Source organism: Lutjanus erythropterus, chromosome 8 (assembly GCF_056507025.1).
Source record: "Lutjanus erythropterus isolate fLutEry1 chromosome 8, fLutEry1.hap2, whole genome shotgun sequence".
Lineage (NCBI taxonomy): Eukaryota > Metazoa > Chordata > Actinopteri > Lutjaniformes > Lutjanidae > Lutjanus > Lutjanus erythropterus.
The window spans coordinates 6,083,481-6,097,139 of record NC_139324.1 but is presented as its reverse complement, the minus strand read 5'-3'; the positions used below and the strand labels follow the sequence as shown (position 1 = coordinate 6,097,139).

At 41.4% G+C, this 13,659-nt stretch overlaps 1 protein-coding gene across 1 annotated transcript in view; it reads right to left on the bottom strand.

The window, feature by feature from the left end:
- frzb (frizzled related protein) overlaps positions 1-13,659 on the bottom strand; it is a 30,751-nt gene continuing 17,092 nt past the window's right edge. Inside the window, exons 2-8 of the mRNA XM_084724326.1 lie at positions 10,410-10,658; positions 7,221-7,256; positions 6,900-6,959; positions 5,072-5,137; positions 1,698-1,902; positions 695-758; positions 1-399 (exon numbers count right to left, since the gene is read on the bottom strand). Coding sequence (XP_084580452.1) covers positions 340-399; positions 695-758; positions 1,698-1,902; positions 5,072-5,137; positions 6,900-6,959; positions 7,221-7,256; positions 10,410-10,658 — 740 coding nt within the window. The 3' untranslated portion in view covers positions 1-339. The remainder of the gene's footprint in view (positions 400-694; positions 759-1,697; positions 1,903-5,071; positions 5,138-6,899; positions 6,960-7,220; positions 7,257-10,409; positions 10,659-13,659) is intronic.

The following is a 13,659-nucleotide window of genomic DNA, read 5'->3' as shown; positions in this document are numbered from 1 at the left end:
TTTGAAGCTCTACCCTCTCTCTTGTCTTTATTGAGTGCTTTAGGTATACACACACACACCACCCATAAAACACATACACATGCATGCACACGCTGATAATCACACACACTAAACGCACACTAAATAATGTTTGTGCAAAGAAAATAAATGACAAAAATCAGACTCAAAACAGTCTGATAGATGAAGAGACAAACTACATTCAGCTACAACAGCCTGTGATAGTGCAATATCTACACACACACACACACACACACACCACACACAAACAAACACACACACACACACACACTCACACACCCACACTGGCACACAAAATCACCCACACACACCCTGCAGATCTCAGTGGCGATTCCGGCGCGGGTGTCCTCGGCCTCTCCCCTGGAGGATTTGATCCCATCTCTGGACAGAAAGACAGACAGACAGTGAAAATGACAGACAGACATGGCAAACAACACATAAAAATATACAGAAAACATCTTTAGTTTTAATCTTCGTCAGTTTGGTCAAATTTGTCAAGAGGCACTAGTGCATATGATGGATGTCTATGTAACAGTGAGTCAGTTGTCTTCACAAGGTGTTAGTGTTGTAATACCTATTCTGAAGCTACAATCTGGTAAAATCTACCTGCTGTCTGTCTGTGTGTGTGTGTGTGTGTGTGTGTGTGTGTGTGTGTGTGTTTGGATGTGGGTCGCACCTTGACCTTCCTGCCCATTTTGTCCTTCCACTTCTGAGCAATGGAGCTTTCGATCAGAAGCAACCTGCAACCACAAACAGAGTGTTTTATATTGGACGTGCCCCACTGTGAAGCTTAAGGCAAACCAGTAGCACTACATCACACAGTAAGAGGGTATTCTTTAATGCATGAGGCGACTAGTTAAACTTTGATCTAGTAATTACATGGATGAGGAGATGAGATGCGTCTGGTTCTGTCTGATTCAGCTAAGCAGGAGATTAGCTGATCACATTGTACATTTACTTCGTGGGACTTAAAGCAGCATGTCAAAATGCTGTTCTGTTTTATCAGTTGGGAAACAACAGACAAGACTTTTTTATAGGTCTTGAGAAGCTGCAGCATTTATTAACTGACACACCGTGACTTTAACTTGTGAGGCAACGGGTTTGTTTGTGTCATCACCAAAAGTGGTGCAGCCAATCAGCATCCTAGGAGGGACTACTGGCAACTACGGGTGTGGTTTTAGGTGCACAGCGAGAAGCATCCGTCAAAGTGACTTGTCTCCAACAAACTGGCGGCTCCTGAAGATGGTTAGCGTAGATACTGTGTGTGCATCAGTCATATCAGAACAGGAGAGTATTTCTTCATTGAAAGAAGAGCAGAGAATGACACTGAAGGCTTTTCTCAATGGAAAAGATATTTTCGCTCTTCTACTGACTGTCTAGATCTGACTGGTAAATGGTAGCCCATGTTAGATGTGACAGATGGTTCATCCAATTACCTGCCAAATGTTTTTTGAAAGCGCCTGCCTCTTTCCTAACAGTTTCTAAGGATGACTTCCAAGATGGTTCTGTGTAACAAACTACTGCAGAACAGCAGGCTGAAGTTAATTTGATAACCGTCAGTTGGACACATGGTTTACCCAAAAGAGCCTGCATCAAGTTGAAGTTTAAAGGTCTTATTTACCAGCCTGGACAAAACCCCTGCCAGTAACAATATTTTTACTATCTCCTGCTGCTCATACCTGGACGTCTCCTCGTTCTCGTAGCCCATAATGAGGTACTCATCCCCAGGAGTCAGAGGAGGACACAGGCAGGAGGATGAGTAGTAGAGCGTCTGTGTCTCTTTGGGAATGTTGACCAGAGAAGACTTCAGGACCTCCTTTACATCCACCACTGCTGTGGGCTCCAGACCACGATTCCTCACCTCTCTCACCCTCGCCCTGATCACTGAAGGAGAGAATCATCAGCATACATGGACACATTGGACACTGGGCTGTGTCATAATATCTAAGACTTGGTTTAAAAAAAAAAAAAACATTAATCATTAGTTAAATTTGAATCTCTGCCCCCATCTCTCTGAGGCCAATCAATGAATATTTCTACTGACCACATGAAACACACCAATAGTTTTGGTTGACCCTCTCTGCTAGTATTAAAGAGAGTGGGGGTGTAATAAAGGTCCACGTTTGTATGGACTGGATGATTGAATGGTACCATGTCGGTCAATTTTCTGAGTAAATTTTGGGTCAGTACAATCTCTATACAGATATCTGCATGAATCTGTAGACAAGGGGCAAGATTTTGGTATCACTGTGGTTTCTGGTTGTGTTTCATTTGCAGTCCAAGTAGTACTGATCAATCATGCTTGAGTGAGATGGAGTGCAAAAGAGGCAGAACGCACTGGCCGAAATTAGGGATGTCCCGATACAACTTTTTCACTTCCGATACGATACCGATATTGCAGCCTTGAGTACTGGCCGATACCGATCCGATCGATCCGATACAATATCAGCATGAATCATACATACTTTGATTAGTTATTTTGTAGTGTGGAATGTTAGAAAAGGCTTGATCAAGTGATGTTACTCAAACAGAGAACAATAGTCAGCAACCAGAGTCACCTATGGATAGAAGTGCTGGAGCAGAAAATGGACTGCTTATCGGAGCGCTTATATCGGAGATTTTAGATGCAGTCCGATAAAATCCAATACTCGTTTTTTGGCTGATATTGGACCGATATCTGATATCAGAATCGGATCGGGACACCCCTAGCCGAAATGCAATCTTGAACTTTCAAGCTGCCAAACTTCTTTTCAATTAGATTTTATTGAGATTAGCCAAAATGTTGTATGGAAGTCTTGGCTTGAATATCCTGTATCTGGATATCTGCTGGCTACACTGGAAGCCCAGAGACATTGTCCATTGCCTCCAGAGGCTAAGTTGTCGTCAGATGGGCTGATGGGATCTGAGATTGGGATCAGAAAGACTGTATAGTTGCCCACTGTATTCCCATTAGTGACCACGAGGGCTGACATACACTGGGCCAACAAAAAGCCAATAAAGACATGCCAGCACATCCTTTCAGGAATATTGAGATGTCCAAGAGGTACGGGTGTATAGTGCTCTAGATTGGTCTAGATCTCAAGACCACTTTTTGAAGATCTTAATCTCATCTTGGAATCAACCATATTTTTACTCAGCTTGTCTGTCTCAGACAAAGAGGACTCAGATATTTCAAGACCAGTCAAGTCCACAAATTTGGGAAATCATCATTACTGTGATTGGATGTAAAATTCCTGTTTCAAAAGCAACCAAAAATTTGACTCATTTCTGATTTGAATTTTTTTTTTCATCATTTTGTAACTGTCGTTCAGTTGTCCTCTTTGAAACTGGACTTGACAGTTAAATTATCATCATCATCCTGCCTCCAGAAACACTAATGCACTTGTGCTGGCTTGGTTTGACTCAGTTTGAGCAAGTCGCAGCATGGCAGGGATTTGCATCTTCATTACAACAGGGCTACCCACTTGAAGGTGTTTCTTTACCTGACACACTCGTCTTGCATGTTTAGCAATGTGATACATCACCTTGTCTTTTAACAACACTGGGAACTGAGGACATTAACTGTTTAAGTTTTGAAAGTGAGATTCTTTCTCATTCTTGATTAATATACAACTTGTTGTACGCGCTCAACAGTCTGGGGTCTCTGTTGTCGTGTTTTGTGCTTCATAATGCACCACACATCTTCAATGGGAGACAGGTCTGGACTGCAGGCAGGTCAGTCTAGTACCTGAACTCTTTTACTATGAAGCCACACTGTTGGAAGACGTGCACAAAGTGTCTTGGCACTTTCTTGCTGAAATAAGCAGGGACGTCTCTGAAAAAGACATTGTCTGGACGGCAGCATATGTTGCTCCAAAATGATGGGCACTACCACACCCCCACACCATTACAGATGCTGGCTTTTAAAGTTGGCATGGGTAACAATCTGCATGGTCCTTGTCTGCTTTAGCTCGGATGTCCATGATTTCTGAAAATGACTTGAAATGTGCAGCTTCAGCATTCTGTTATATCTATTACTTTTTTGCCTTATCTGCACAAATCATGTACTGGATGGATTTGGCTGCATAATGATGATGACTAAGAAACCAGAAGAGGTGGAAACTGCAGAGATGGAAGAGAAACCGGCATAACCAGTAACAGTGTAGCAGGTTGGAGTCAACAGTAAAATCAGCAGTGTTAATGAGCAAAGTAAGAGCACCAGCAGTCAAATTATGAGGACCACCTTGTTGCACACTCTGACATGCTCTGTTTAAATTATATCTGAATATTTTTATGGTGAGATCTTGTTTTTAATGATGGCTGGAAAAAAATCTAAAATCTTCCACAAATGGATTCTGTAGCCGAAGGCACTGGTGAGCTCAGGAAGTCTACATGGAAATCTCTGCTGGATTTGCCAAATCATGCTTATGCGCTGCAATCATCTGGAAAAGCCTTTCTGGCCTTTTAGCTTTTGTGTGTCTAATTTAATCTAAGTAACCTAACAGCTTCTGCACGAAAATCTTTCCTTTTACATAAATGAGAAAAACAGGTCAGAGAGAAAGAATCTGCTGCAGAGATTTTTAACCTTTTCCACTCCCTCCTCCCTACCACAGACCCATTTTGTGTTTTTTAGAGGGGATGGTGTATCAATGGCGGGTCAACAGTATATGCTACATAGAAGTGGTATACATCATATGAAAGCTGGAACCTGAAGATTAATTTGAGATGTTTCCCTGTTTGTCAAGTTCTTTTAGTCATAAATCTGTAATAAACATTGTATTCAGGTTATGCGCGCAATGAAGTTTTGATACCAAGCTCTGATGCAAAATGAAACCATTTTTGACCACTGAAGCACTGATAAAAATGGTCAAAGTGGTCCCTCCAAAATACAACATTAAGACACCAAGACTTTGAGGAACACTGCAGAAAAATTCACGCTGTGATTTGGTATCAAACATGTAGCAGGCGTGATGCTCAGACTTTAAAATTCAGTGTTTTCATCTGAAAGTGTAGCACAGTAAAATACAGCCATCTTCATATTTGTAAAAACTAGAAAAAGTCCCAGGTGACTCACCGTAGTTGTAGTTGTTCTTCACGTAGGTTTTCATACCCATTTTTACTGTCTTACATCTACAGCGATCTACACACACGCACACACACAAACAAAGACACACATAAAGACATACATAAAGACATACACAAAGTTGGTAATCATAATTTTGAAAAAAAAAAAAAGTAGTAGTGTCTGTGTCTCTTTGGGAGAGTCAACATTCAACAAGTCAACATTTCCAGATTGAATGTTGTGTACATGTCAGAAGCAACAGATGGGAAAGAGTCCCATATTTATGACTTGCATGTAGTAATTACAACTTGGATGTGACATGACTGTGGTAATATTCTCTCTAAGAAATACACCAATCTCATATTTGCTACCTGATGCACAACAGCTACTCTCCACCATTTGTCTGAATGTCTAAATTCTACATGTAAAAATCATCAGTCCCATCATCACCAGAGGTCACTATTTCCAGAAGCAATGGTTGTGGCTGTGGCAAAAACATGTTAAATTTACATAATTACTTTGCAAAAGATTGCAATGTGATTGGTTGCATTTCTAGGTAACACAGAGTTCACCACATATAGGCGCATTATGTGTCTTAAACCGCTGTACCCTGACTTAACCAGGAAAATCACTTAAGTCAAGCCTAGACTTTGTATAGAGATAAGATCATTTCTATGTTAAAGTTAAAGTAAGGTTTTATAAATGATTACTTATACTTGGTTTTCATCTTAGGTATGGACTAGCTGCACAGTAGACACTTTGACATGTCATACCAGAAAACCTACAGGTGTATTAATGACCGTTGCATTCCACTGAGGGGATGTCCTATTGTGCATGCTGGTTCACTGCCACTGTTACTGGGACACTTAATAGAACTGAGGTGTGATTACTGTTATTAAGTCCACCTGTGTTTTTTTCCTGCTCTGACAAGTCAAAACATCTGCTGTGCAAACAGTCCATTGGGCCACTTAAGATCAAAATTGATCCTAAGTCTGTATTGTAACAGAGGTTGATCCATCCATCCACCCTGACCTCCTACCTACACAGAATTTGTCACTAGTACATTACGTCCTCTACCTACTGATACTTGTGTACATTAACTTGCACCACACATGTAAGCTCCAGGCTCATAACAATACACAGGCACAAACTGTGCACCAATGGATGAGCTCCATTTTTAGAATTTTCTCAGTACCGTTTTGTCTGCAACAGACATACTTTGCTTCCAGCCAAGACAGAATCAGACTCATAACTCCATGTAAAACCTTAAGCTGTCATTTTTACAGTAAAGTTTTTGTACAGACACAAAAGACATAAAACATATATAAACATAAGTGGCTGTGGAGGTCTTAGTAGGTGGATTTCAAAATGTCCAGTTTTAGACTACTGGCTTTAGCTCAGACATGAGAACGGTATCAGTCTTCTCATCTAACTCTCAGCATAAGTGAATAAAAGTATTTCCCCAAAACTATTCCTTGAGGCCAAACTCTTCTAAGAAGGAGGATCCTGAACTGGAGCAGAGGTCGAGTCCCAATCCCAGTGTCTGCACTCACAGACTCAGACTTTGAGATGCCTTCCTGCTAAGTCTGCAAGGGCTTAGTGCTGTCCTACTGTCAAGTCATCAAGTGCATGAGGGCTCTCTCACAGTTTTTGATCCCTTTATGCACACATTCCGTAAATCTGCATTTCCGCAGACTTTGCTTGAGGGAATTACCCACAGCTCATAGTGAACTTGTGATGTTAAATCAGGTGACATTAAGTAAGTCTGTGAGGGTTCAGGGCTTAAGTCTTCAGGAAGGACATTGGGATTGAGCCAGGGACAGGTAAAGAGAAAGGTTACCTCCATTTGGGCCTCTGCAGTGGAGGTTGTTGGAGTCCATTGGAAAGTCTGGACTGGATTCTGTCAGAGAAGCAAATCCAGAATAGATCAGCTCTTTAGCAAATTGGTTCAGCTGGTCTCTAGACTGGTTTTATTCAGATGCACATCAGCATATTAGTGAATGCATTGTTTCTGGAGGCAGATTTCACTGACTAGCTGCTCTGTTGGTCTGTTATTTGTGTTGAGTCCAGTCTGATCCAACATATCCAGCTAATACAACAAGCTAACTTCTAGGAAAGAAATTTCAGCTTGGGTAGAGAGAAGGGCAAAAGTCAGTCTCACCTGGGTTACACCTGGCTGGGTCCTGGTAGTATGGGTCTACACAGACACAGAGAGGCACCAGTCAGTGTCAGAACAGAAAGAAAATACATCCCCATCCCCACTGATACAGCTTTTCCACCAAATAAGCTCTGGTTCTTGAACCAGTTCCTTTCAAGATTCTTGGAACCTTGGTGGTATCTAGTGAACCAGCCCACATTTCCACCAGTGTTGAGTAGAACTATTGTGAGGCAGGATACTTTACAACGCACAACGACCTCTAGAATATGACTCCGCCACTTCATTTTGCACTTACGGTCAAGTAAAACTTGTGCTTTTTCTTTTCTTCAGAACTTTTCGGATTCTGAAACCACAGCAGCTAACAAAATACCAGTCCAGAAAAGTGACCTATTATTTGGTTAGTAGCATCAGACTTCATGTACAGAGGAGAGAATCAGCCTTTCACATAACTCTTAAGTCCTTAGAGTTTTTCTTGCTGCCCCAAGTTGAAGAGTTGAAGTATCTCAAGGTCTTGGCTTGAAGATTGACGAGTCAATTTGTGTGGCGTCATCCATGATACGGATACTGTACCAGAAAGTTGTGGTGAAATTGATACGTTTCATTTACCGCCTATTGTTATGAGCTTTGAGTAGTGACTGAAAAAATGAAATTGAATAAAAATCGACCAAAATGAGATGCCTCAACAGGGTGGATGGACTTGTTCTCAGAGACAGGGTGGAGAGCTCAGACATACAGAAGGAGCTTGTAGTAAAACCACACTCCTTCCTGTAGAAAAAAGCTAATTGACATGGTGCAAGCATCTGGTCAGGACACCCCCTTTTTAGAGGTTTTCTACATCCAACCAGAGACCGCAGGGCAGACCCACACATACATCCCATCTAGACTCATAAGTCAACCTCTGAACGCTTTGCTCCATAGACACTGACAATGTTCTCACAGCTTTTGATGTTAAAACTGGGTAGAAACAAGTACAGATTTAAAAAAAAATGCAATTCAGAACCATTTCAAAGCTACCCTTCATTTTGGGGTGGTGACAATATTCCATCTGGCCTAGTATTGTCTCGAGTTCTTCAATGCACTGTTTGCTGCGACCACCATGAACAGAATTCAAATAAACAGCAAAAAATATGTGGATAGATGGCTTGTACTCAGAGAAAAGGTAATCTAGGTTCATTAAAATCTAAAGGATTCATCTTCCAGAAAGCAGGAGAATTAGGAACTACCACTGACACTTCAGCTTTTAGTTTTTTTTTTTGTAAGGCTATAGGATTAATTAAAGAATTAAAGCTTATGTCTCTATAGACAAGTAATCAATGCAATTTCAAACATATAACCAAATTTGGCATGTTCTTATCAAAGTGTCCACTATGGATCTTCTAATGTTTGTGTGATATAAATTTTATCATCAGAGACTGTACGCATAGGCTCTGTACTGACATCTGCATTTTTTCCATGCAGCAGCAATGCCAATCTACTGCGTGTGTGTGGAACATATCCTTCAAGTGGACTCCAGGCTTAAAGGTAAAGTCAAAAATACATATTTGTCTTCTGGACTGTAGTGCTATTTATCCATCTAGATAGTTTTTGTGAGCAACTCACCATTCTGTGTTTGTATGTTTTATACAGTATGGCAAAATGGAATAATGTTGTAACTTTCCTGCCTTGGAGCAGACTGTGTAAAAGGGGCCATTGATTCTCTTCTGGGTTTGATTTTGTCTTCATTTTGGTTTATCGATTCCCAAAGATTATCATATTTAAACTTTCAGTGCAGGGGTCTTCAAAGTTTTTCAGTCCATAAAGCCCTTAGTGGATAGAGATGGAGCAGGGACCCCCTACTACACATTTCACATTGTGGTCTCTTGTTTGTGCTTACCCAGAGCGTTGATCTGATTGGCCGAAGTTAACCCATGTTAGATGTGATACCTGCCACGTGTATTTTTAAGTGCCTGCCCTTTTCCAAACAGTTTCTTAGGACAACTTTCCAGATGGTTCTACGCAACAAATGTGTCAGATTAATGTCAGAGTCTCTTGCTTGTGTAGTTACAAGAGAGTTTGTACACTTGGGATAATGATAAAATCAATTAGTCAATATGTTTCAACAACACTTAGCTAGCTTGCTGCTATGGATAGATGCTGCATAGTTAGCTACTAGTATAACTAGCTTACATGTTTGCACGAGCATTCATGGGTAGCCTTTTGTCAATCTTGTCTAAATTAAATGTTTTTTTGTTATTGTTTTTTACAAATACATCAATTTAATTTTGCTCATAATACCTACTAAACATCAGTATGATAATATTCGGAGTATATAAAAATGCTAACATTAGCATTTAGCTCAAAGCACCCCTGTGCCTATGTAGAGTCTCTCAGAGCTGGTACACTCAGTATTGTTAACTCATTACGTGTTCTCACCTGCAAAGATTTGGGACAGCAGAGATGTGTTTTAGGCAGTGCACTCAGTTCTCCGATGTCAGAGCATCAAACCTGTAACTATGGCTGCTTATATTTCTGTTCCAGCCAGAGACAACCTTCTGAACAGCAACTTTCTGACTTGGGTGCCACTGAAATTCACTGGAATGACTCGAACGATCCACCCTGACTGAACCTCAGCAAATCAACAAATCGCAGGGAAAATCCCAAAACCCTGCTGAGCTGAGCCGAGCCAGGGCAGCTCGGAGATACGTGGGCGTATCGTTAAGGAGGTCAAGGGGATTGAGATTAGTTTTTTCTTCAGGATTTGCTGGTTCAGGGCCTGTTTAAAGAAGCAGAGGACAGTGAGGGTTTTATGGAGTGTAAAATGAGTGGGCCGCGTGTATCAAGGAGCTCTTTGAGAAAGTCAGTGGGAGTGAAGTCGGAGGGGAAATGACTCACGCTATCTGTTTGAGAGGGAGCAGAAACAAACTGCTGAGAGTAGAAACATGATAGAAAACCCTGATAGGGCTCAGCTAAGCAGGGAAAACTGCTTCCTGATGGTCCATGTTTTTCAGTGAAGAGAGTGAAACATTCTCAGTAGCACCAGAATAGCTACCAAGTGGACCTTCTGGGGAGATCATTTTCTCAACTACTATTGACAACAACAACAAAAGCAAAAAACATGTTGTAAAACCAGTCAATGTGTTTTTGACACCAATAAGACCTCAGCTGCCTTGGAAAAAAATAATATAATAAAGGCAATAATAATATAAAGAATACCTGGTCCCTCTGCCTTGACGATGGCCTCAGGCGAGATGCAGACCCCTCGGTCGTACAGCGGGAGCTCGTTGCAGGCCAGGCTGTCGGGCCAGCTGTGGTTGTAACGCTTCATCACCGGCTCACAGCCGTACTTCGCCCGCTCGCACACCGCCTTGCAGGGTTTGATGGGCTCGTGCTGGAAGTCAATGGTGCAGATGGGAGCGTACATGGCACACAGGAAGAAGAGCAAATCCGGACTGCAGCCAGTACCTGAACAAACAGGGAAACACAGACAGGTGTGTTACCAAGACTGTTTCTCTAAATCAACCAATGAGAATATCTTTGGTACAGTTTAAGTTGAGTCAGTTGAAGTGGCTTTAGAATACATTTAAAGCCAAAGTGACCAATGAAACCAAAGATCTTTAATATTTTTGCAGTCCCACAACAGACAGAGCAGACTTCCTCCAACAGCACAACCTTTTATGTACTTACTGTCATCCCTTTTGCCTATTTAGTATGGCTGTGTAAAGTCTAGTCTAGCCTGTTTGAGTATGAATTTGACAGGTGGCAAAATCTTACATATAGCTCCTTTAAATGCACAACATGTAATATCTGCCGCTAAGTGTCTATCTCCCATTAAAACAATAACAAAAGTTGTGGTTTGATACTGTGTCTAAGTCACGGCCCCTACAGTGGACCCCCATGGAACATAAATTTGAAAAAATATGAACAGCCTGTGGGAAGAAACAAATTATTTTTGGATCTGGTTTGAATTGTGCTACAAATCACATATTAAAAGATAATTTGTCAAGTCAAGACTGTTCCAGTTCGTCTTAAAACTGTTAAAGCATCAGACTGTGAAGTGCCTGTGTGTTTTTGTACTGGGATGCAGAAGGTCTCACTCGTTCTTTCTCTTCCCGGCCGATAAAAACACTGGTCACAGGTCACTGAGCGGTTTCACACAAAACTAAACTACAACTACAACCAATGGCAAAATGAGACATTTCAAATTATTTCAAAAACTAATTTGTCCCAACAGACTACCGGGTCCCATGAGGCACACTGGAAGAGGAACGACTAAAGCTCCCTGTTACATTGTAAAGCAATGTGGGACTGTGGGAGCTATTGTCTTCATTATTAAACAATCACCATAGTGGTTGATTTCTGACAGGTCATGACATGACAGGTGGATTTTCATGTTCAGATGATGTATTTAAGTTTAATTCACGTTATGTTTAGTCTCGTTCACTGGCTTCCTTCCTCACTTTCATCCTGAATTTTTTTTCCAGAAGTAGGAAATGAACTGTTAGCATGAATAAATTACAGATTTTCCTGGGTTTGAACATTGTCAGAAACACTTGGAATAATGTAAGTACACTACTCTCTTTACCAAAGAATCACACTAAACAGTACTTTCTGTCTCTGTTATTTGGACACCTGCTGAGTGAAAAATCCTGAACATAGAAACCTTGAACATCAGTTTACACGTCAAACTCCACAGTTCCTCTTACAGACATGGTTCTGTCTTTTCTCATGTTTTCAGCAACTATGTTCTAACATTTATAATGTGTTGAGAAGAAAAACTCCCTTTATCATTTACACAATCTTTAAGGATGGTTATTCAGTCTCAGTCCTTTTTTAGTCAAAGTGAGGAACACTTGTACTTCCTCTTATTTGTTGAGGGAAGATTCATGTAAATGGATGATGCTTTCAGGGTCATCTGGCTAACCACATGCAGGACTTTTACAGACTGCCATCCGGCTGCAAGTTTCCCACAGGATGGTAGGAGAAAGAGTTCAACACTGGGTAGAGGACGGATCGGTGTTTTTACTGTGGTGCAGGACTGAGGTTTGGCTGCACCACTTCACAATGAAGTCACAGAAATACTTTGAACTTGTGAACCTGAAACTGCTTCCTGGTGTCTGGCCTGCAGGTCTGTCATTAGGACATTTTTCTGGTTAAAACTCATTGCCTTTCCACTTTCTCTCTCCACTCCTCTGACCTCAGCTGAGCTCTGTGTTCAGCCAATACCTAAATGTATTTATTGAAGACAGGCGTGTATGCATCATGAAATATGATGGCAGTTCCCGAGGTGGTCCACATAGCTTTAAATTTACATTTCAGAACATTTAAAACCACACAGCTCAGTTTAACTCTGAACAGCACAGAACACTGATGTCTGTGACCACAAACTTTAATGCCCTAAAAAATGATGCAGTTAGCTATCCAGCTAACTTATTGCACTGTAAATGTGGATATTGCAGCTTAATTTAAATATCATGACTTGTACAGTGATATTAGACCAGTTATTCGCCAGAATAACCCCATCCAGTGAAATTAGGCATGGGGCCGATCTGATCCTGTATCGGTATCGGGTTCCGATACCAACGCAATTCACAGATTGGAAATTTCCGATCCAACCTGAGGAGATTTCCGATCCACAAACCATGTCTGTGCTTTAATGTTGTCTGCTGAAATGACTCCACAAGTGATTCCCTGCCGGCTGCTCTGCTAGCTGGCTGCAAAATGTGACACGCCTCCGTGTCTCATTGAGACATGCCTCTGTTCAGGAAATCCATTCCACAGTTTGCAGCCAGCTAGCAGGTGAGCATTGAGCAGCACTGAGGCTAACCAACTTTTCATCACAACATGTCTGCTGTACAGAAATATTTTACACTAGAAACACCACAAAGCAAGACGGCAACGTGCAATCTTTGCAAAGACGTTGTACCGAGAGGCAGAAGCTCCGTCGCAATCTACAATACAACGACCTTAATAAAACATTTGAAAAAGCACCACATTAAAGAGCACAAGGATTTTTTAGCCAGGGGGCAGAAAGACAAAAGGCAGGAATCACTTTTGGAGTCATTCCAAAAATAAGGTAAATTTCCACCAGACAATGTGAAAGCTAAAGGGATTACTGAGAAGTTGCTCAACTTCATCGTACTCGATGACCAACCGTTATCAGTTGTAGAAAACGAAGGATTTCGCAGCCTGATTGAACACTTGCAGCCAAGATACAGTTTACCATCCAGGAGATATTTATCAGAGACTGCGATACCTGAACTATACAACCGAGTGTCAACCAAGTTAGCTGAGAAGTTAAAAGGAGTTCCAGCCCTGAGCTTTACTACAGATATTTGGACTTCAGATGTCTGCCCAATGGAACTGGTAAGCCTCACTGTGCACTGGGTTGACTCAGATACACATGGCCTCTATAGTGCGGTGCTTTAGGTAAAAAAGTGCAGGGCCATTACAGAGATGTTAAATC